At 43.6% G+C, this 24212-nt stretch overlaps 1 protein-coding gene across 1 annotated transcript in view; it reads left to right on the top strand.

Annotated features, from left to right (window-relative positions):
• Positions 1 to 6192: 6192 nt before the first annotated feature.
• The window catches only part of LOC132401692 (interferon-induced protein 44-like), a 45836-nt gene continuing 27816 nt past the window's right edge, over positions 6193 to 24212 (top strand). The window contains exons 1-3 of the mRNA XM_059983774.1: positions 6193 to 6441; positions 9104 to 9591; positions 9683 to 9722. Of these exons, the coding sequence (XP_059839757.1) occupies positions 9105 to 9591; positions 9683 to 9722 (527 nt within the window). The 5' untranslated portion in view covers positions 6193 to 6441; position 9104. The remainder of the gene's footprint in view (positions 6442 to 9103; positions 9592 to 9682; positions 9723 to 24212) is intronic.

Raw genomic sequence — 24212 nt, 5'->3', positions numbered from 1 at the left:
TATATACTGTATCGTTATTAATCACTTAGTTGTAGTAAACTTTATAAATTGTACTCATTTAATCGCATGTGGTGTACTGTCTGTTTTTGGGCGAGGCGGGGACATCACACAGCATCCACACCAGCTGATTACCCAGTTTGGCGGGGCCGAAGGCTGCTCCCCCGGAACAGGGGTCGGCAACGTTTATCACTGAAAGAGCCATATGGACCCATTTCCCACAGAAATGAAAACACTGGGAGCCACAAAACCCGTTTGACATTTAAAATGAAATAACACTGCATACAATATTTTTTTTTGCCTTTATGCTATGTATAAACAAACTATAATGTGTTACATTTATGAAATTGATGAACTCCTGCAGAGAAAACGAAATTACATTTCTGCATGCAACAAAAACATTTTGAACTCCGAACAAAAGACGTTGGGTTGAAGGTTACTCCATAGTTAGCCTACCTTTGATTGAAAAATTAAAAGAAATCGCGCACTGGTGGGTGTCAGGGATTGACAGTGGTGACGTATATTAATAGCGATAAAAAACACGTTGTGGCGGTGTGCTACACGCAGCGCTAAGATAACGACACTGCAGTCAAAGATAACTTTATTCGAACTAAACAGCCTTGCTTTAAAGCCTCCCTCAACCCGCCCCCCCCGTGGGCGCAGATGCTCCAAAAGACACGTACTCACAAACCCCCGTAGGCTATCTCCCTTAGCCGGAACGGTGGCTAATTGTGAGCCGGTTCGGATGTGCCAGGAAATGGGGTCTCCACAACGTTTTATTTAGATTGTACAAGATCACCATAATCTTCAAATTTCGAATTACATTTTAAAAACTAACAAACCACGGGGAGCCGCAGCACAGAGATGAAAGAGATCGCATGCGGCTCCGGAGCCGCGGGTTGCCGACCCCTGCCCTAGACGGAAACGTGCTGGGCGAGCCTGAGGCGACCTGGGGGTTACACGTCATTGTGATAAATAAATGAATCTGAAGTTACATCTAGCCCTGCGTGAGAAGGTTGGCAGGTTTCACTTCCTGAACAATTTCAAATTACTTTCTAGGATCTGGTCGTTTCTTGCAAAGCACCAATTAGTATTAGAAAAGCTTATTGTTGAGGATTCCTGCAGCCCTGGCTATTCCTTTTTCTCTTCTACCTTCTGGGAGAAACCCAGAAGAGGACTACAAACTTGCCATGGTTTGGAGGCTTGCTTGCATTGATGACCTGGAGAGCTACTTTGGTTGGAGTCAGGGATTTATGCTTTGGCTTTTGGTAGGGTCACCCTTGCCAAGCAGGTCAAACGGTAGAGACCAGATGAAGAGTGGTCAACCGGCCCTCCAGGTTCAGGTCTACAACCGTGACTGGTAAAAGAAAATTATTACGGAAGCAGCAATGAAGAATCCTTCAATATCTGAGTGCGACGGTATTCCTGAATCTTAACCCAGGGCATGCATGGCTGACAGTAGTGACAACTGAGAAGAAGCAACTGGCACGATGAAGGAAGCCCTGAACACCACCAGAGGTAGAGGACCTTCTTTGCTGCCCTAAATGCTAGGGTATAACAGGCAGTAAATAAATAGGTCTGGGAGAAGATACAGGAACTTGAAAGCCCAGATGTCCTGACTTAAGACCAGCTTCTTCCCTACAGCTATACGACACTTGAACCAATCAGCTCTTTCACATCCTTTTCCCGGCGGTTCTGCCATTCTCAAACTCTTAATTCTACCCCTACTGTTATTATACTAACCCTAGTTCTTGTTTCTGACTACAATGCAGTCTCTTCACCACTCTGCCATATTGTGCTCCCAAATGTCTCTATTATATTTATTAATGTTGTTCAGGGTTTTCCCCAATCAGAAGCCCTGGATGAACAATGAAACGTGGACCCTGCTGAGAGCCAGGTCAGAAGCATTCAAGCCTGGGTATCAAGAACGCTACAAGAGGTGCAGGTATGATCTCTGGAAAGCCATCTCTCGGGCAAAGTGGAGATTCTGGACTAGACTGGAATCAACAAGCGGAGCTCGTCAGCTGTGGTAGGGTTTGAATTGCCATAAACTCTTATAAAATTAAGTCTTTCAACATAGGAGACAGCAGAGCCTCACATCCAGATGAGCTCAATGCCTTCTATGCTCACTTTGATCACCAGAACAGGGAGGAGCCATTGAACAACCCCATGTCTCCCAAAGATCCTTTGGTCTCAGTATCCAAAGATGACATGTGGGCTTCCTTCAGGAGAGTGAATCCAAGGAAAACATTCAGTCTGGATGGAGTGTGGAAGACCTGTGCTGGTGTATTCACAGATATCTGCAACCTCTTGCTCGTGTGGTGCCCACCTGCTACAAGCAGACATCAGTCGTACCAGCGCTCAAGAAGAGTGTGGGAACCTGTCTAAATAGCTGTCGCCCCGTGGCACCCAGTGATGAGAGGCTGGTGTTGAAGCTCCCATCTGAGTGGCAACTTGGATCTACTCCAATTCGCCTACTGAACCAACAGGTCTACAGTAAATGCCATCTCATTGGCTCTTCACAATACCCTGGAACATCTGGACAGCAAAGATGCATACATCAGGATGCTCTTTATTGATTACAGATTGGCATTTAATGCGATCATCCCCTCTAAAGTAATCAGTAATCTCCAAAACCTAGGCTTCGATAACCTCTGGTGCAATTGGATCCTTGATTTCCTCACTTCAAAGGTTTCAAAGGTACATTTCATGTCAGCGAAATGTATACAATATACATCCTGCTTTTTCTTTGCAACCACCCACGGAAACAGAGGCATGTCCCCAAAGAATGAATGACAGTTAAATGTTAGAACCCCTAAGTCTCCCCCAGCTCCCCTCCCTCCCGTACGTAAGCAGCAGTAAGCAACGATCTCTCCTCCCCCCACCAGCAAAACACAGCGTCGGCACCCACTACCGAGCTCTCAAGCGAAGCAACAGCAAAGACACAGACTTGCAGTACCCCAAAGACTACTTGTTCACCCGGTATTCGACACACAACAGGCTCTCACACTCCCTAATAAGGGAGAAAGAGGTGTCTCCGTTCCACAGCAAGGGCATTTCACTGTGAGCTTATTGCCTTTCAGATCGGCAAGAACATCTCCTCCAGTGGAGCACCACTGTGATATGTACTTGGCCCCCCTGCTCAACTCGTTTCACACCTACACCTAGGTACCACTTCAACATCATATACAAGTTTGGTAATGACACCAATGTTATGGGTGTATCAATGGTGGTGATGAATCAAAGGTGGAGACTGAGTAATAACAACAATCTCTCACTCAATGTCAATAAGGCCAAGGAACTGATAGGAGGCTTCATGAGAGGGAAACCAGAGGATCATAAGCCTTTAGTCATTGGAGGATCAGAGGTGGAGAGCGTCAGTAACTTTAAATTCTTGGGTGTCACTATCTCAGAGGACCTGTCCTTGACCCATCATGTTCGTAAATATCGATGTGGAGAAAGCCTCTACTTCCTCAGGGGTCTGCAGAGATTCAGCATGTTATCGACAACCTTGGCAAACTTCTAAGCATGATTGGTGGAAAGTGTGCTGACTAGTTGCATTACAGCCTGGTGTGGGAACACTGATGCCTTTGAGTGGAAAATTCTACAAAGGTAGTGAATTCGGCCCAGTATGTCATGAGTAAAGCCCTCCCAACCATTGAGCACATCTACATGAAACATTGCTGTAGAAAAAGCAGCACCCATCATCAAAGATCCTCACTACCCAGCCCATGCTCTGTTCTCACTGCTACCATCAGGTAGAAGGTTCAAGTGACTCAGGACTTGCACCAGCAGGTTCTATAGATCTGCTAAGTTTGGCCCACAGAAAAAAGAGTCACAGTATTGTATGTGGTGACATGTATGCTCTCTGATAATAAATTTTACTTTGAACTTATAGAATCAGAAAATCATAGAGCACAACAGCACAGAAACAGACCCTACATCCATCTAGTCCAGGGGTCAGCAACCCGCGGCTCCCCGTGGTTTGTTAGTTTTTGAAATGTAATTCGAAATTTGAAGATTATGGTGATCTTGTACAATCTAAATAAAATGTTGTGGCGACACCATTTCCTGGCTCACAATTAGCCACCATTCCAGCTAAGGGAGATAGCCTATGGGGGTTTGTGAGTACGTGTCTTTTGGAGCATCCGCACCCACGGAGGGCGGGTTGAGGGAGGCTTTAAAGCAAGGCTGTTTAGTTCGAATAAAGTTATCTTTGACTGCAGTGTCGTTATCTTAGCGCTGCGTGTAGCACACCGCCACAACGTGTTTTTTATCGCTATTAATATACGTCACCACTGCCAATCCCTGACACCTGCCAGTGCGCGATTTCTTTTAATTTTTCAATCGAAGGTAGGCTAACTATGGAGTAACCTTCAACCCAACGTCTTTTTTTCGGAGTTCAAAATGTTTTTGTTGCATGCAGAAATGTAATTTTGTTTTCTCTGCAGGAGTTCATCAATTTCATAAATGTAACACATTATAGTTTGTTTATACATAGCATAAAGGCAAAAAAAAAACCGTTGTATGCAGTGTTATTTCATTTTAAATGTCAAACGGGTTGTGTGGCTCCCAGTGTTTTCTTTTCTGTGGGAAATGGGTCCATATGGCTCTTTCAGTGGTAATGGTTGCCGACCCCTGATCTAGTCCATGCCAACCTATTTCTCTGCCATTGACCTGAACCGGAGCCCAAGCCCTCCATACCCCTCTGTTAGCGTACTTATCCAAACTTCTCTTAAACTCCTCCTCAGGTTCATGAACATCATCCTGGGAATGAAAGGCTTAGCATTTGAGGACTGTTTGATCAGAATCAGAACCAGAATCAGGTTTATCATTGGCATGTGACGTGAAATTTGTTAACTTAGCAGCAGCAGTTCAATGCAATACATAATCTAGCAGAGAAAGAAAAGAAAAACATAAGAATAAATAAACAAGTAAATCAATTACGTATATTGAACGGATTATTTAAAAATATGCAAAAGCAGAAATACTGTATATTACAAAAGTGAGGTAGTGTCCAAAGCTTCTAAGTCCGTTTAGGAATTGGATGGCAAAGCGGAAGATGGCTCTGGGTCTGGAGTTCAGAAGAATGGAGGGGTGGGGGAACCTCATTGAAACCAATCAAGTATTGAAAGGCCTAGATAGAGTGGATGTGTAGAAGATGTTTCCTATCGTGGGTAAATTCAGGACCAGAGTAGAAGGATCCCCCTTCACAGCAGAGATGCAGAGGAGTTCCTTTCTTTACTCAAGGGTGCTGCATTTGTGGAATTCATCGTCAGAGTCATTGGTGGAAGCCGAGTCATTGGGTATATTAAAGTGGAGGTTAATAGGTTCTTGATTTGTAAGGACGTCAAATGTTACTGGGGGAAGGTAAGAGAATGGGGGTTGAAAGGGATAATATATCAGCCATGATGGAATAGCAGACAGACTTGATGGACTGAATGGCCTAATTCTACTCTTATGTCTGATGGTCTTAAGTGTTGAAATTGAACTTGATACTTACCTTGTGTGCTTCACATAAGTAAGAAATTTCATTACACACTGGTGTATATGGCAAAAGAAACTAAGCTATTGTAAAAATTACTTTTTAGCAAACAAATTGGGTTTTAAAAGTCATGTGGACTTTTTGGGAGAAAATTCATCTTTTCGATTACGAGTGTTTTCTTTTCCAGATCAATGGTGTTCATTCCACAGAACCCGGACATCAGACCTGCTCTTCTCGTCCGAACTCACTGGCCACTTTATTATATTCACTGGTTCTTTAATTCATATATCGAATCAGCCAATCATGTGGCAGCAGCTCAATTCATGAAAGCATGGAGACATGGTTAAAAGGTTCCGTTGCCGTTAAGAACAAATATCAGAAGGGGAATAAATGGGACCTAAATGACTTTAATCATGGACTAATTGTTGGTGGGGTGGTCTGAGTATAGTAGAAACTGGTGATCTGGAAATTTTATACACAATATTCTCCAGTGTTTCTGGAGAATAGTGTGAAAACAAACAAAATAAAATCGAATGAGTGGCAGTTCTGTGGCCGAAATTGCCACAGAATGGAGGTGGGAGGAGAATGCCCAGTCTGGTTCAAATTGACAGGAAGGCAATAGTAACTCAAATCATCATGCGTTACAACAGCAGTGTGCAGAAGAGTTCTTTAAACGTACAACACGTCGAGACTTGTACAAGTGGTTGGGCTACAACAGCAGAAGACCACGAGTCTGCATTTAGCGGTGACTAAGGGTTTGCTAAGTGTATTAAATTTACAAAAGCTCGACCAATTTCAGTTTCGTTTTCCGATTAAACTAGATCAGTTTAGGAAGTAGCCACTCCTCGCGTTTCTTGTCCTCCTATTCCTCTCTCCAAACAAGCGGACGGATCCTCTAGCCTTTCGACATTTGCTTCTCGTCTCTTATCTGGTCGAGCGTTGCTTGTGCGAAAAACCAGGTGAAATGTGATTTTTTTCCCTCTCGCTATTACTGTTATAAATACAATTATATTGTTCTTATTAAGCACCAAAGCGGAGCGATAATCGGGGAAACTAGCAGAGCGAATCTTGGGCGGCAGTTTTTGTGTTGATTATTCGGCGGCCTATTAAGTGATTTCGTAAACACAAAAAAGTACACTGCAGATGCTGAACATGTACAACAACCCGTACGTGTTACTTAAGTGATTCGTCGGAATGTTGGCAGGAAGAAACTTTGCAAAGAGACTTTTGTCGGATAGAGCCCGCTAGGCGGACAGTACCTTTGGAATGAGAAACAGCTAAGCCTGCGACTCGGTGATCTTCCCCGAGGACCCACCTCGTTGCAGGCTGCCAGGGCGGCGAAAACAAATGATCACTTTTGAAGGCTGACCGCAAAGTTTCTTGCTGAGTGTGTGGCATGAGTGGTGGTAGAATGTGGTACTTTAGGGACACTTAAGGAACTCTTGATAGGCACTTGGATAATGGAAGAATGTAGGGCTTTGTAGGAAAGATGGGTTATATGGATCTTGCAGTAGGGTACTCTCACTTAGAGGTCAGACTGTCCCAACTACTCCTTAAAGGCTGGGTCACGTCCCCATTTCTCCTCCATGGCATGCTTAGCTGTCAATATCCGCTATTGAGCAATGGGATCCTCTTTCCTAATAAAGAGGACATACTTCCATCTACCAAACTAGCTTAAACACTGCTAATTTATTTTTAATGATACACATTTAAATCTAGACAAAATTCTTAAAACACGTTCAAAACTCATGGAGGATTTTCACCTTATAAAAGATGTCCTAATCGCAAATGATTTCTAAAGCACTAAGGATTTCCAAAACACAGGTATAATTCCTAAAGGTTATAAAGAGAATCTTGTGAGTTGCCAACGAATTAGCCATCTGTTGCAGAAACTGAAGGCAGCAGAAATCATGCCGGTGGGTAGATGGACTGAATGCACTCAGTCTTTTTTTACCCCAGAGATGGGGAATCAATAACTGAAGTGCAACACACACTAAGTGTGGGAGGTCAGACAGCATCTATGGAGGGAATAAACTGTGGGCAATTCAGGGTAAGATCCTTCATCAGGATTGAAAAGTATGGGGGCGAGGGAGGTGTACAGGTTGGAAGTAAAGGGGAAGATGAATGGATGGGGGAAGGGGGTGAAGTAAGAAACTGGGAGATAATAGGTGGAAAAGATAGAGCTGAAGAAGAGGGAATCTGATTGCAGAGGACACTGGACCATGGGAGAAAGGGAAGGAGACTTCTTCCCAGGGATGCCACAAGAGGACACAGGTTTAAGATGCTGGAGAGTTGGTACAGAGGAGATGTTGGAGTAAGTTTTTTACACAGAGAGTGGTGAGTACGTGGAATGGGCTGCCGGCAACGGTGGTGGAGGCGGATACAATAGGGTCTTTTAAGAGATTTTTGGATAGGTACGTGGAGTTTAGTAAAATAGAGGGCTATAGGTAAGCCGGGTAATTTCAAAGGTAGGGACATGTTTGGCACAACTTTATGGGCCGAAGGGCCTGTATTATGCCGTAGGTTTTTTATGTTTCTATGAAGTGGGGAACCAGGGAGAGGTGATGGGAAGGTTATGAGAGTGGAGGAAGAGTAACCAGAACAGGGAATGGAATAAGAGAGAAGGGGGAGCACTTTCCCCAGGGTAGCCATAGCTAACACCAGAGGAGATCCATTTAAGGTGAGTGCAGTAAAGTTAGTGGAGAGGTTGGCACTGTTCCCTCTAAGCTAAGAGGGTGTGCAACCGCACGGTAACTGAAATCCTGCCACACACATACCCTTTGTTGCAGAACAGCTGTAATTTTATTTTATGTAATAATAATATAATTTTGAAATACCCTTTAATTATGTGTTAATAAATAATGTATAATCCATTAATTTTCTAAATAAGAAACATAACACAGCCTTTACTTTGCAACAGTTTAGAGCGCAATGTATTTACATTGTCAATGTTTCAAGTTGCAACACTCATAAATTGTAACAATAAGCACAGAATGGATGTCAGTAGATCAATGTTAATAAACTGCCAACCCACTGAACGCCAATGGTGTCCAGTCAAAATGTTTTACTGTTGCCATTTTGCCTATCAGTTGCTTTGACTTCCTGACATTTACTTGTGTTAGTTGAGCTTTCTGTTTGATGTGTGTATTACAAAAAAAACATTTAAAGTGTGATGCATTTTTCAGGCCCTGTTCAGAGTAATGATTGGTCTGTACAGCTGTAAAATAAAAACTAGAGAAGATATTTGATGTCAGTGGTAGGTGCCTATCACACTGTTGGGGGTTGTGGCAGAGGCTGAGAGAGACATTTAGGAAATCCTTAGATCACCATTTGGAGGTAAGAGAAATGAAGACTGTGAAGGATTTATTGTGAAGTAGGATTGTATGTATCAGCCCAATGTTGCTTGTTAAAGAGTCCGTACTGTGCTATACTGTTTTATATTCTAAGGTGACCCCTCATTTTCCTGTTCTCTAGGGAATAAACTCCTAGTTTGCATATCTGTTTACAACCTGGGCTCTTGAGGCCTGGAAACATGGTAATAAATCTTGACATCATTCTTGTAAATTGTGCTGTGATGAGTTTGTGAAAGTAGATTTTAATCAAGTGTTTTTACTTTTTCAGCATGTCTGTGATAATATCTCATCTCACAGAAGAAGACTTGAAACTTGTGTTTGAAATTCTTGGTGAAATCAAGTTACACCTTCTCTATAAAGCCAGTGTCCATGGGTTTAGTAAGGATTCCTTCAATGCTAAATGCTCTCAGCAGGGACCAACATTAACCGTAGGTTATGTAGACTCAAATTACATTTTCGGAGGTTACATTACCAAAGATGTCAATTATTCTGTAAAAGACAATAAAGCTTTCCTCTTCCAAATAACTGGCAAAGAGTCAACAAGAGTGCTTTCTAAGTTTGATGTGAATCCAGGTGCTGAGGCCTTTACTTATTCAAAGAATGGCATCTGTTTTGGTGATAGCCTTGTGTTCTTGTTCAATAACAAGCCGATTATGAAGATTAGGACTGGCAAGTCCTACAACCTGGATTATACTGGTCCAATTTGCTGTGATAAACCAATCGCTCTCACCGAATTAGAAACTTACAGAGTGGAAGGTAAACTCACCCATTTCATCCAGAATAACTGGGAACTCAGGGGAAAGTCCACAAACAAAGCTAAACTTGATAAATTTCTCATCTTTTGCAGAGTTAAAAGTCCCCTTGAGGAAAATGGATTGGTCACCAAGGTAAGTTTCCTAATGAAAATTACTTCTTAAATAATGGATAGAAAACTAAACTGAGAAAAACCAATATAAAGTAAATCAGCAGTGATTTTTTTTCCCAAAGTCAAACCATTCATTCTTTTTCAGTGCATGGTTCAGAACTATTTTGATGCATGGAACTTTACAACACAGTGCAGGCGTTCAGTCCAGTGTTGTGCTGACCTTTTCACCTGCTCTAAGATCAATCTAACCCTTCCCTCCTGAAAATCCATCTATTTTTCCACACTCCCATGTGCCAATCTGAGTTTCTTGCATGTCCCTAACATATCTGCCTCTACCACCACCCCTGGTGCCTACCACTCTATAAAAAATACATATCTCTGACATATAACAATTACTGCACAGAAACAGGCCATCTTGGCCCTTCTAGACCGTGGCGAACGCATACTCTCAACTAGTCCTACCAACCTGCACTCAGCCCATAACCCTCCATTCCTTTCCTGTCCATATACCTATCCAATTTTACTTTAAATGACAATATCGAACCGGCCTCTACCACTTCTACTGGAAGTTCGTTCCGCACAGCTTCCACTTTCTGAATAAAGAAGATCCCCCTCGTGTTACCCCTAAACTTTTGCCTCTTAACTCTCAACTCATGTCCTCTTGTTTGAATCTCCCCTACTCTCAATGGAAAAAGCCTATCCACTTCAACTCTATCTATCCCCCTGATAATTTTAAATACCTCTATCAAGTCCCCCCTCAACCTTCTACGCTCCAAAGAATAAAGACCTAATTTGTTCCACCTTTCTCTGTAACTTAGGTGCAGAAACCCAGGTAACATTCTAGTAAATCTTCTCTGTACTTTCTCTATTTTGTTGACATCTTTCCTATAATTCGGTGACCAGATCTGTACACAATACTCTTTGGCCTCACCAGTGCCTTGTACAATTTCAACATTACATCCCAACTCCTATGCTCAATGCTCTGATTTATAAAGGCCAGCATACCAAAAGTTTTCTTCTCCACCCTATCCACATGAGATTCCACCTTCAGGGAACTATGCACCATTATTCCTAGATCACTCTGTTCTACTGCGTTCCTCAGTGCCCTACCATTTACCATGTATGTCCTATTTGATTAGTCCTACAAAATGTAGCATCTCACAATTAGCAGCATTAAACTCCATCTGCCATCTTTCAGCCCACTCTTCTAACTGGCTTAAGACACTACACCGGATAAATCTGTAACCGAAGCTTTTTTTAGACAATAGACAATAGGTGCAGAAGTAGACCATTCAGCCCTTCGAGCCTGCACCGCCATTTTGAGATCATGGCTGATCAATTACTATCAATACCTGGTTCCTGCCTTGTCCCCATATCCCTTGATTCCCCTATCCATAAGATACCTATCTAGCTCCTTCTTGAAAGCATCCAGAGAATTGGCCTCTACTGCCTTCCGAGGCAGTGCATTCCAGACCCCCACAACTCTCTGGGAGAACAAGTTTTCCCTTAACTCTGTCCTAAATGACCTACCCCTTTTTCTCAAACCATGCCCTCTGGTACTGGACTCTCCCAGCATCTGGAACATATTTCCTGCCTCTATCTTGTCCAATCCCTTAATAATCTTATATGTTTCAATCAGATCCCCTCTCAATCTCCTTAATTCCAGCGTGTACAAGCCCAGTCTCTCTAACCTCCCTGCGTAAGACAGTCCAGACATCCCAGGTATTAACCTCGTGAATCTACGCTGCACTTCCTCTACAGCCAGGATGTCCTTCCTTAACCCTGGAGACCAAAACTGTACACAATACTCCAGGTGTGGTCTCACCAGGGCTCTGCACAAATGCAAGAGGATTTTCTTGCTCTTGTACTAAATTCCCTTTATAATAAAGGCCAACATTCCATTAGCCTTCTTCACTGCACTTGCTCATTCACCTTCTGTGACTGATGAACAAGGACTCCTAGATCTCTTTGTATTTCTCCCTTACCTAACTCTACATTGTTCAGATAATAATCTGCCTTCCTGTTCTTAGTCCCAAAGTGGATAACCTCACACTTATTCACATTAAACGCCATCTGCCAAGTATCTGCCCACTCACCCAGGCTATCCAAGTCACCCTGAATTCTCCTAACATCCTCATCACATTTCCTTTGTTTTTACCCTCCGTGCATGCTAAAATGGGGTTTTCATTCCTCGAAACTGGAGATTTTCAGAAACGCACTTCAAAGTGTGTAATTTTGAAAACATCAGTGTGGACGGGGTAACCGAAGAAATCTAACAATGCTGTCATGGCGTACCAGAACAGATGGTGACGGCAGCGCAGAGTTTCATTGTTTTCATGAACGAAACCTCCAACACCAAAACAACAATGGCAGACGGCTTCATGTGGAGGTTTTCTGTGTATTCCTCGCAGACATTGTTGAAAACTTCCTTTCACTGTTGTTGTATGAACTCTAGTTTTTGACCAACGTAAATAGAACAATGCCACAGTGGAAACGGAAATAGTAAACCACTTCCTCTTCGGTTGTTTTCGGTAGATGTGTCCTGTGCATGCCCAGGAGGAGGAGATTCGCCGAAATATCCATTTTATTATGGACAGAGATATTTTTAAAAAAGCATAGTGTGGACGCCCATAATTTTTATGCAAAACCGGCGTTTTCAAAATTATCCAGTCTAGTGTGGATGTAGCCTAAATCTCTCTGCAAGCTTTGAAAATCTACTTCATCATCTACAACACCACCTGTCTTAGTATCATCTGCATACTTACTAATCCAATTCACCACCCCATCATCCAGATCATTAATGTATACGACAAGCAACATTGGACCCAGTACAGATCTCCGAGGCGCACCACTAGTTACCAGCCTCCAACCTGACAAACAGTTATCCACCGCTACTCTCTGGCATCTCCTATCCAGCCACTGTTGAATCAGTTTTACTACTTCAATATTAATACCTAACAATTGAACCTTCCTAACTAACCTTCCATGTGGAACCTTGTCAAAGTCCTTACTGAAGTCCATATAGACAACATCCACTGCTTTACCCTCGTCAACTTTCCTAGTAACCTCTTCAAAAAATTCAATAAGATCTGTCGCTCCTAATCAGACCATGTCTATCCAGTTAATTATATATACCATCTCTAAGAATACTTTCCATTAATTTACCCACCACTGACGTCAAACTTACAGGCCAATAATTGCTAGGTTTACTCTTAGAACCCCTTTTAAACAATGGAACCACAAGAGCAATACGCCAATCCTCTGGCACCATCCCCGTTTCTAATGACATTTGAAATATTTCTGTCAGAGCCCCTGCTATTTCTACACTAACATCCCTCAAGGTCCTAGGGAATATCCTGTCAGGGCTCGGAGACTTATCCACTTTTATATTCCTTAAAAGTGCCAGTACTTCCTCTTCTTTAATCATCATAGTTTCCATAACTTCCCTACTTGTTAACCTTACCTTACACAATTCAATATCCTTCTCCTTAGTGAATACCGAAGAAAAGAAATTGTTCAAAATCTCCCCCATGTATCTTTTAGCTTTTCTAATTTCTTTCTTAAGATTCTTTTTACATTCTTTTTATTCCTCGAGCACTTGATTCACTCCATGCTGCCTATATTTATTGTAGATATCTCTCTTTTTCCGAACCAAGTTTCCAATATCCCTTGAAAACCATGGCTCTCTCAAACTTTTAACCTTTCCTTTCAACCTAACAGGAACATAAAGATTCTGTACCCTCAAAATTTCACCTTTAAATGACCTCCATTTCTCTATTACATCCCTCCCATAAAACAAATTGTCTCAATCCACTCCTTCTTCCTTTTGAATCTCCTCAAAGTTAGCCTTTCTCCAATCAAAAATCTCAACCCTGGGTCCAGTCCTATCCTTCTCCATAATTATATTGAAACTAATGGCATTGTGATCACTGGACCCAAAGTTCTCCCCAGCACATACCTCCGTCACCTGACCTATCTCATTCCCTAACAGGAATTCCAACACTTCCCCTTCTCCAGTTGGTACCTCTATGTATTGCTGCAAAAAACTATCCTGCTCTCACTTTACAAACTCCAAATCATCCAGCCCTTTTACAGTATGGGCTGCCCAGTCTATGTGTGGAAAATCAAAATCTCCCACAATCACAACCTTGTGCTTACTACAAATATCTGCCATCTCCTTGCAAATTTGCTCCTCCAATTCTCGCTCCTCATTAGGTAGTCTATAATACACCCCTATAAGTGTTACTACACCTTTCCCATTCTTCAGTTCCACCCAAACAGCCTCCCTAGACGAGCCCTCTAATCTATCCTGCCAGAGCACTGCTGTAATATTTTCTCTGACAAGCAATGCAACACCTCCCCCTCTTGTTCCTCTGATTCTATCACAACTGAAGCAACGAAATCCAAAAATATTTTGTTGCCAATCATACTCCTTCTGCAACTATGTTTCACTAATAGCTACAACATCATATTTCCCGGTATCAATCCATGCTCTAAGCTCATCCACTTTTCTTACAATGCTACTAGCATTAAAATAAATGCATTTAAGACATTTTCCACCTCTTACTCTCTGTTTATTACTAGCGGTGCAAACAACTTTACTATCTTTTTCTTCCTTCTCCCCTACATCTGTTCCTACACCAGTTCCCCTCCGCCCTAGTATCTAGTTTAAATCCACTAGAGCCTCTCTAGCAAACCTACCTGCAAGAATATTTGTCCCCCTCCAGTTCAGATGTAAACCATCCTGCTGGAACAGGTTCCACCTTCCCTGGAACACTGCCCAATTATCTATAAATCTGAAGCCCTCCCTCCTGCACCATGTCTTCAGCCACATGTTGATCTGTGCTATCTTACTATTTCTAAACGTGCCTGCACGTGGCACTGGGTGCTATCCTGAGATTGCTATTCTGGAGGTCCTGTCCTTTAATGGCGCCTATCTCCTTAAACTCACCTTTCAGGAACTCCTCACTCTTCCTACTCATGTTATTGGTCCTTACATGGACCACGACATCCGGCTGCTAACCCTCGCTCTTGAGAATACTGAGAACTTGATCAGAAATAAGGCGGACCTTGGCACCAGGGAGGCAACAGACCATCTGGGATTTTCGATCTCTTCCACAGAACCTCTTATCTGTTCCCCTAACTATCGAATCCCCTAACACTACTGCTCTCTTCTTTTCCATCTTTCCCTTCTGAGCTGAGGGTCCAGTCTTGGTGCCAGAGACGCAACCACTGCAACTTGTCCCTGGTAGGTCGTCCCCATTGATAGTATCCAAAATGATATACTTATTATTGGTGGGAACGGCCACAGGGGTGCTCTGCTCATTCTGTCTAATCCCCTTCCCTCTCCTGACAGTCACCCAGCTACCTGTCTCCTGACTCTTAGGGGTGACTATCTTCCTGAAACTCTTGTTTATTTCTGCCTCTGCCTCCCGAATGATCTAAGTTCATCCAGCTCCAGTTCCCTAACTCAGTTTGTCAGGAACTGCAGCTGGATGCACCTCTTCCAGGTGTAGTCATCAGGGACAACTTTCCTGCTGCCTCACGGGTGGACTTACACGTGCTTGCGCAGTCGTGCCCTGTTCAACTGCCGAAGAAAACAAAACACCCCCCCCCCCCCTATACTATCCTCCAAACAGGTTTACATTTATACCCTTGGGGAAAAAGTCTCTGGCTGTCATTCAGTTTATGCCTCTTATCATCTTGTATCAAATCACCTCTGATCCTCCTTGGCTGCAAAGAGAAAATCCTTAGTTCACTCAAACTATCCTCATACGACATGCTGTCTAGTCCAAGAAGCATCCTGGTAGATCTCCTTTGCACCCTCTCTGAAGCAATGATGAGGAGACTAGAACTGAATGCAGTATTCCAAATCGGGTCTAACCCAATTGAGGTGCCACATGAACTTGGGGCTTTTGAATTCGATCCTCTAACTAATGAAGGCCAACACACCATATGCTTTCTTAATTTCAACTTGCACAGAAGATAGATAGTCCCTTACAGTGGCCTGTCTCATTCTTGCAGGCTGAGTTTCAGATCCTACCATTTTCTGGGTGGAAATAGTTTTCGTTGTCTCCTTCTAAGCATGATCTTAAGTTTGTTCCTCCCGATTGTGCTATTTATGGTTAAAAGATGAAGGATTAAAGATTAGCTTTATTTGTCACATGTACATTGAAACATCGCAGCAGACAGTGAAATCTTTTCCTTTGGTGCTGACTTAGCATGCCTACAATTCACTAATAATAACCCGTGCATCCTTGGAATGTGGGATGAAACCAGCGCACCCAGAAGAAACCCCTACGGTCAAAGGGAGAAAGTACAAACTTCTTAGAGTGGAGGGAACTGGTCCCCGATCAGTGATCGCTGGCGCTGTACACATCAATTAAATCACCTCTCGGCCTCTTATTTCCCAAATAAATTAAGCCCTGGCTTCTCCGATCTTTTCTAATGGCTAGAACACAGACAAAGTCGTTCAGCCCCTTGTCCAGTGCAATCTGTAATTCATCAGCCTGATCTGAATGCAGTATTCCCAGTACGTTTCTTTATTCATTCAGGGGATATCATAGTATGATAGAATTCACCCTGCAATTTGAGAAGGAAAAGCAAAAGTCAGATGTATCAATATTACAGTGGAGTGAAGAAAATTACAGAGGCATGAGAGATGAGTTGGCCAGAATTGATTTATTGGAAAAGGGAAAGGAATAATAGTAGAGCAGCAATGGCTGGAAATTCCAAAAGTAATTTGAAAGGCACAGGATCTCTGCATGCCAAAGAGAAAGAAGCATTCTAAAAGAAAGCTGTCACAACCGTGGCTGACTAGAGAAGGCAAAGCCAACATAAAAGCCAAAGAGAGATTATATACTAGAGCAAAAATTAGTGGGAAGTTAGACCATAAGACCATAAGATATAGGAGTAAAAGTAGGCCATTTGGCCCATCGAGTTTGGTCCACCATTCAATCATGGGCTGATCCAATTCTTCCAGTCATTCCCACTTCCCTGCCTTCTCCCCAAACCCTGGCTAATCAAGAACCTATCTATCTCTGCCTTAAATACAACCAATGACTTGGCCTCCACAACCACTTGGGGCAATAAATTCCACAGATTTATCACCCTCTGACTAAAGTAATTTCTCCGCATCTCAGTTCTAAATGGATGTCCTTCAATCCTGAAATCCTGCCCTGTTCTCCTAGAATCCCCTACCATGGGAAATAACTTTGCCATATCTAATCTGTTCAGGCATTTTAATGTTTGGAATGTTTCTATGAGATCCCCCCTCATTCTCCTGAACTCCAGGGAATACAGCCCAAGAGCTGCCAGATGTTCCTCACACGGTAACCCTTTCATTCCTGGAATCAATCTCATAAATCTTCTCTGAACCATCTTTAATGTCAGTATATCCTTTCTAAAATAAGGAGCACAAAACTGTACACAATACTCCGTGTGGTCTCACGAGTGCCTTATAGAGCCTCAACATCATATCCCTGCTCTTATACTCTGTACCTCTAGAAATGAATGGCAACATTCCATTTGCCTTCTTCACCACTGACTCAACCTGGAGGTTAACCTTAAGGATATCCTGCACAAGGACTCCCAAGTCTCTTTGCATCTCTAGATTTTGAATTCTCTCCCCATCTACTGGTAAATAATAGTCTCCTCATTTATTTCTTTCACTGAAGTGTGTGACCATGCACTTCCGAACGTTGTATTTCATTTGCCACTTCTTTGCCATTTCCCCTAAACTATCTAAGTCTCTCTGCAGGCTCTCTCTTTTCTCAACACGACTTGCTCCTCCACCTATTATTTTATCATTGGCAAATTTAGCCAAAAATCTATTAATCCCAATCATTGACATACATAGTAAAAAGCAGCGGCCCCAACACCGACCCCTGTGGAACTCCACTGGTAACCGGCAGCCAGCCAGAATAGGATCCCTTTGTTCCCACTCTCTGTGTTCTGCCAATCAGTCAATGCTCCACCCATGCTAGTAACTCCCCTGTAATTCCATGGGCTCTTATCTTGCTAAGCAGCCTAAGTGAGGCACCTTGCCAAAGGCCTTCTGAAAACTCAAGTACACCACATCATCTGCATCTCCTTTGTCTACCCTGCTTGTAATTTCCTCAAAAAAGTGCAGTAGGTTTGTCAGGCAGGATTTTCCTTTCAGGAAACCATGCTGGCTTTGGCCTATCTTGTCATTGCCTCCAGGTATTCTGTAATCTCATCCCTAACAATTGATTCCAACAACTTCCCAACCACTGATGTGAGGCTAACAGGTCTATAGTTTCCTTTCTGCTACCTCCCACCCTTCTGAAATAGAAGAGTAAAATTTGCAATTTTCCAGTCATCTGGTACAATGCCAGAATCCAGCAATGCTTGAAATATCATTGCTAATGCCTCCGAAATCTCTCCAGCTACTTCCTCCAGAACCCGAGGGTGCATTCCATCAGGTCCAGGAGACTTATCCACCCTCAAACCATTCAGCTTCCTGAGCACCTACTCAGTTGTAATTTTCACTGCACAAACCTCACTTCCCTGACACTCTTGAATGTGCTGCCAGCGGTGGTGGTGGGGCGGAAACGATAGGGTCTTTTAAGAGACTCCTGAATGGCTACATGGAGCCTAGAAAAATAGAGGGCTAGGGGTAAAGCCTAGGTAGTTCTAAGGTAGGGGCATGTTCAGCACAGCTTTGTGGGCCGAAGGGCCTGTATTGTGCTGTAGGTTTTCTATGCTTCTACGTCCAGTATACTGCAGATGTCTTCCACTGTGAAGACTAATGCAAAATACGCATTCCGTTCCTCTATCTCTGCATCTCTCATTACAGTATCCCAGTGTCATTTTCTATTGGTCCTTTATCTACCCTCAACTCTCTTTTACCCTTTATATCAGGTGTGACCAACCTCATGCGTCAATTTTCCACGCATGAGTTCAGATGGGCCATACAACTCTTGTACCCTCATTCAATTCTTGCAAAAATATGTTAATATAGACATACTTAGCATTTTTACATGATATATTGATTTAATATAAAAACAAGATAAACATTACTTACCTTAAGACTTTTTACAAATATATGTTGTCTTCTGTTGATTTCTTCCTTTTTACTACTACTATGTCGACTCAGGCCTGGGGGGCCTTTTTCTTAACCACATATTCCAAGGTTGTCAGGCCGAGGTGTGGTAGTGGTGACAAGCTCCCACTACCTAAAAGTGCTCCTCATGGCATGCGCTTCAAATAGCCTCTGACAACCAAGTCCAACTCCTGGCCTTCTCATGTGGCTTCGCCTCTAAGTCTGGCGGAACTGTTTCTACTGACAGGAGAGGGGCGAAGGCAGGTCCAGGTGCCTTAAAACCAGTGCTTCGGGTGGATGGAGCTCGTCAGCCTGGGAAGGCAGTCCATCTAAGACAGGGAAAACTCTGATTTCAAACCTCCACTGCCTTGTGGCCATACCCACTCGTGGGAAAGGCTTCAGGAGTAAACCCTGAGGACAAATCCGGAGCTGGAGTCCCTAAGGCAGTCCGGCGTTGTCCTCAGCCTCGATCTGGCAACTCCTGCGACAGCACTGATGCCAAGCTGTATCGGCCCTTGCCCTTCCCTTGGATAACATTAGTCGGGTGGTAAACACTGCGGATACTGTGGTCACATCAACACATACAAACAAGCTGGATGAACTCAGCAGACTGGGCAGCATCCGTTGAAATGAGCAGTCAACATTTCAGGCTGAGACCCTTCTGCAGGACTGAAGAAGGAGGGGGCAGGGGCCCCATAAAGAAGGTGGGGGGGGAAGGTAGAAAATCAATCAGAGGAAAGATCAAGGGGTGGGGGAGGGGAAGCAGGGCGGGGATAGGCAGGAGAGGTGAAGAAGGAATCTAAGGGGAAAGCACTATGGGTAGTAGAGAAAGGCAGAATCATGAGAGAGGTGATAGACAGCTAGAAGAGGAGACAGTAAAAGTGGGATAGGGGAAGGGAGAAGGAGGGAATTACCAGAAGTTGGAGAATTCGATGTTCATACCAAGGGGCTGGAGGCTACCCAGACGGTATATGAGGTGTTGCTCCTCCAACCTGGTTTGGCGTCATCATGGCAGTAGAGAAGGCCATGTATGGACATATCCGAATGGGAATGTGAAGCAGAGTTGAAGTGGGTGGCAACCGGGAGGTCCTGTCTATTGTGACGGATGAAGTGTAGGTGCTCGACGAAGAGGTCCCCCAATCTGCGTCGGGTCTCGCCGATGTAGAGGAGGCCGCACCAGGAGCACCGGATGCAATAGATTACCCCAACAGACTCACAAGTGAAGTGTTGCCTCACCTGGAAGGACTGTTTGGGGCCCTGAATGGCAGTAAGAGAGGAGGTGTAGGGACAGGTGTAGCACTTACACTTGCAGGGATAAGCACCAGGTGGGAGATCTGTGGGGAGGGACTTGTGGACCAGGCAGTCACGGAGGGAACGATCCCTGTGAAAAGCAGAGAGGGATAGAGAGGGAAATAGTCTGTTCCCAAGATGAGGCTTTCCGTTCCAGGACATCATAAATGTCTTCTTTCTTTAAGAATCGTGGTTTCCCTTCTGCCATCATCAATGATGCCCTCACCTGCATCTCCTCCATTTCCTGCACATCAGCCCTCACCCCATCCTCCCGTCACCACAACAGGGACCGTGTTCCCCTTGCCCTCACCTACCACCCCACCAGCCTCTGGATCCAGCATATTATCCTCTGCAACTTCGCCACCTTCAACAGGACCCCACCACTGAGCACATCTTTCCCTCTCTACCCCGCTCTGCTTTTCGCAGGGATCGTTCCCTCCGCGACTGAGCTAAGCTAAGCTGACCTTTCCATAATAAGCTGTAGGTAGAGCAAAGTACTAACCCTACAGATATGCTTTCTAATCCTCAAAAAATGCAAGGAGAAATGAAGTCCACTTGTCTGCTTGCCCACTTACCTCACCAAAGCCCGCTTTTGCCGAAGCCCGAATGAGCCAATGCCCTATCACTCTAACTCAGACCACTCTGATGATGACTGCTCTCTAGGCTCTGACTCCCTTTTATGCCGGAACCTTTCCTGCTCTCCAACACAGGATTGGTGCGCCGGTTATGGCTGAGTCCCCGCAAAGCTCTCCCTTCGCACCCGGACCTGTGCGCTGCCTGTGGAGGCGGCTTCTTTTTCATTAGTAGAGGATTGGGAAGCTTTTAAGTACTAACAGAAGGCAACTAAAATAAAAATCATTAAGAAGAAAAAGATGGAATAGGAAGGGTGGCTAGCTATTACTGTTAAAAAGAATACCTAATGTTTCTTCAGATACATAAAGAGTAAGAGAGGTGAGAGTCTGGAAAATGATGCTGGAAAGGTAGTAATGGGGGACAAACTGAATACATATTTTGCATCACTGTTCACTGTGGAAGACATTAGTGGAATGCTGGAGGTATCAAGGGGCAGAAGTGTGTGAAGTTACCATTAGTAGGGAGAGGTTCTTGAGAAAATGAAAGGTCTGAAGGTAGATAAGTTGCTTGGATGAGATGGTGTTTAGAGGGTTTTGAAAGAAGTGGCTGAAGAGATTGTGGAGGCATTAGTAATGACCTTTCAAGAATCACTAGACTTTGGTGTGGTTCCAGAGGACTGGAAAATTGCAAATATCACTTCATTCTTCAAGAAGGGTGGTAGGTAGAAGAGAGGAAATTACAGGCCAGTTAGTATGACCTCAGTGGCTTTGGGGTACAGGATGCACATGGTTAAATAGTCCATAGTCAGCATGGTTTCCTTAAGGGAAAGTCTTGCCTGAAAAATCTGTTGGAATTCTTTGAAGAATTAACAAGCAGGATAGACAAAGGAGAATTATTTGATTTTCAGAAGGTCTCTGACAAGGTGTCACACATGAGGCTGCTTAACAAACTATGGCGAGCCCGTGGTATTACAGGAAAGATTCTAGCATGGTTAAAGCAGTGGCTGATTTGTTGTTGTTCCTTTCTGCACTTTGTGTCACATCGGGCAGCAACCTTGACATTTCTTTTGCATTTTTGTCTTTTTTATGAGGCAGAATTGTTAGGTTATCGCTTAGCCAGCACAGATAGAAAGTGTGCAAGAAGCTAGCCAGATTTGAACCCTGGACCATTCGCCTTGAAGCCCAGTGTGGATGTCACTACATCACCAGTTGGCTAGTGGCTGATTGGTAGGAAGAAAAGAGAGGGAATAATGGGATCCTTTTCTGGTTGGCTGACAGTGTTCAGTGGTGTTCCAAAGGGCCTGTGTGGGACCACTTCTTTTCCGTTATGTCAATGACTTGGGTGATGGAATTGATTGATTTGTGGCCAAGTTTGTGGATGATATGAAGATAGATAGAGGGCATATTGTTTTGAATAAGTAGAGAGACAATGGACTAAACAGATTAAGAGAATGGGCAAAGAAGAGGCAGATGGAATACAGTGCCAAGAAGTATATAGTCATGTACTTGGGTAGCAGAAATAAAAGGGTTGACAATCTTCTAAATGGAGGGAATATTCAAAAACAATCTGAGCTGCCAAGGGACTGGGGAGTTCTTGTGCAGGATTCCTTAAAGGTTAATTTGCAGGTTGAGTCAGCGGTGAGGAAAGCAAATGCGATGTTAGCATTCGTTTGAAGAGGACTAGAGTATAAAATCAAGAGCGTAATGTTGAGGCTTTATAAAGCACTGGTAAGTCCTCACTTGGAGTCCTGTGAGCAGTTTTATGCCCCTTTTTCTAATCGAGAATGTGCTGACATGGGAGCTGGTTCAAAGGACATTCACAAGAATGATTCTACAATTGAAAGGCTTGTCAAATGAGCAGCGTTTGATGACTCTGGCACTGTACTCACTGGAATTCAGAAGAATGAGGAGTGATCTCATTGAATCTTACTGAATGTTGAAAGGCTTAGAAAGAATGGATGTGGAGTGGATGCTTCCTGTGGTGTTGTGGTCTAGGACCACAGGACACAGCCTTGGAATGGAGGGGTGTCCTTTTAGAATGTAGATGAGGAGGAATTTCTTCAGCTAGAGACTGATGAATCTGGAATTTGTTGCCAGAGGCAGCTATGGATGTCATGTCATTTGGTGTGTTTGAGGCAGAGGCTGATAGATTCTTGATTAGTCAGCAAATGAAGGGATACGAGGAGAAGGCAGGAGGTTGGGGCTGAGAGGAAAAATTGGATCAGTCATGATGAAATGACGGAATAGTCTTGATGGGCTAAGTGGCTTAATTTGCACCTATATGGATCTTATGGGATGTAGGCTTCACAGGTTGAACTGACATTTAATTGGTCCTCCCTACTTGAGAAGCCCTTGAGAAGCTGGTGAGCTGCCCTCTTGAACAACTGTAGTCCTTGAGGTGTGGGTACATCCACAGTGGCATTAGGGAGGGGGTTCCAGGAGTGACAGTCCAGCAATGGCAATATATTTCCAGGTCTGGATGGTTTGTCCCTTTAAGGGTGACTCCTAGGTAGTGGTGTTCCCCTGTTTTTCCAATTCTTGTCATCTAGCTGGCAGAGGTGTTGGGTTTGGAGGGTGAGTTTCTATAGTATGTTCTGCAGATGGTATAAACTGCTGCTGCTGTGTGTCTGTGATGGACTGAGTGAATAGTTGTGGAGTGGGCTTCTTATATGGTGCTAAGCTTAGAACCATAGAAAATTACAGCACAGAAACAGGCCCTTCGGCCCTTCTCAGCTGTGCCGAACCATTTTTCTGCCTAATCCCACTGACCTGCACCTAGACCATATCCCTCTATACTCCTCCCATCCATGTACCTGTCCAAGTTTTTCTTAAATGTTAAAGGTGAGCCTGCATTCACCACTTCAACTGGCAGCTCATTCCACACTCCCACCACTCTCTGTGTGAAGAAGCCCCCTCTAATGTTCCCTTTAAACTTTTCCCTTTTCACCCTTAACCCATGTCTTTTTTCTTCTCTATCCTCAGTGCAAAAAGCCTGCTTGAATTTACTCTAACTCTCTCCATCATAATTTTATATACCTCTATCAAAATCTCCCATCATTCTTCTACGCTCCAGGGAATAAAGTCCTAACCTATTCAACCTTTCTCTGTAACTCAGTCTCACAAGTCCTGGCAACATCCTTGTAAACCTTCTCTGCACTCTTTAAACCTTATTAATATCCTTCCTGTAATTAGGTGACCAAAACTGCACACAATACTCCAAATTCGGCCTCACCAATATCTTATACAACCTCACCATAACATTTCAACTCTTATACTCAATACTTTGATTTATAAAGGCCAATGTACCAAAAGCTCTCTTTACAACCCTATCTACTTGTGATGCCACTATTAGGGAATTATGTATCTGTATTCCCAGATCCCTCTGTTTTACTGCACTCCTCAATGTCCTACCATTTACCTTGTATGTTCTACCTTGGTTTGTCCTTCCGAAGTGCAATACCTCATACTTCTCTGCATTAAACTCCATCTGACATTTTTCAGCCCATTTTTCCAACTGGTCCAAATCCCTCTGCAAGCTTTGAAAATCTTCCTCACTGTCCACTACACCACCAGTCTTTGTATCATC

Source organism: Hypanus sabinus, chromosome 11 (assembly GCF_030144855.1).
Source record: "Hypanus sabinus isolate sHypSab1 chromosome 11, sHypSab1.hap1, whole genome shotgun sequence".
NCBI classification, from domain to species: domain Eukaryota; kingdom Metazoa; phylum Chordata; class Chondrichthyes; order Myliobatiformes; family Dasyatidae; genus Hypanus; species Hypanus sabinus.
This window is presented reverse-complemented; position numbering and strand designations above follow the sequence as displayed.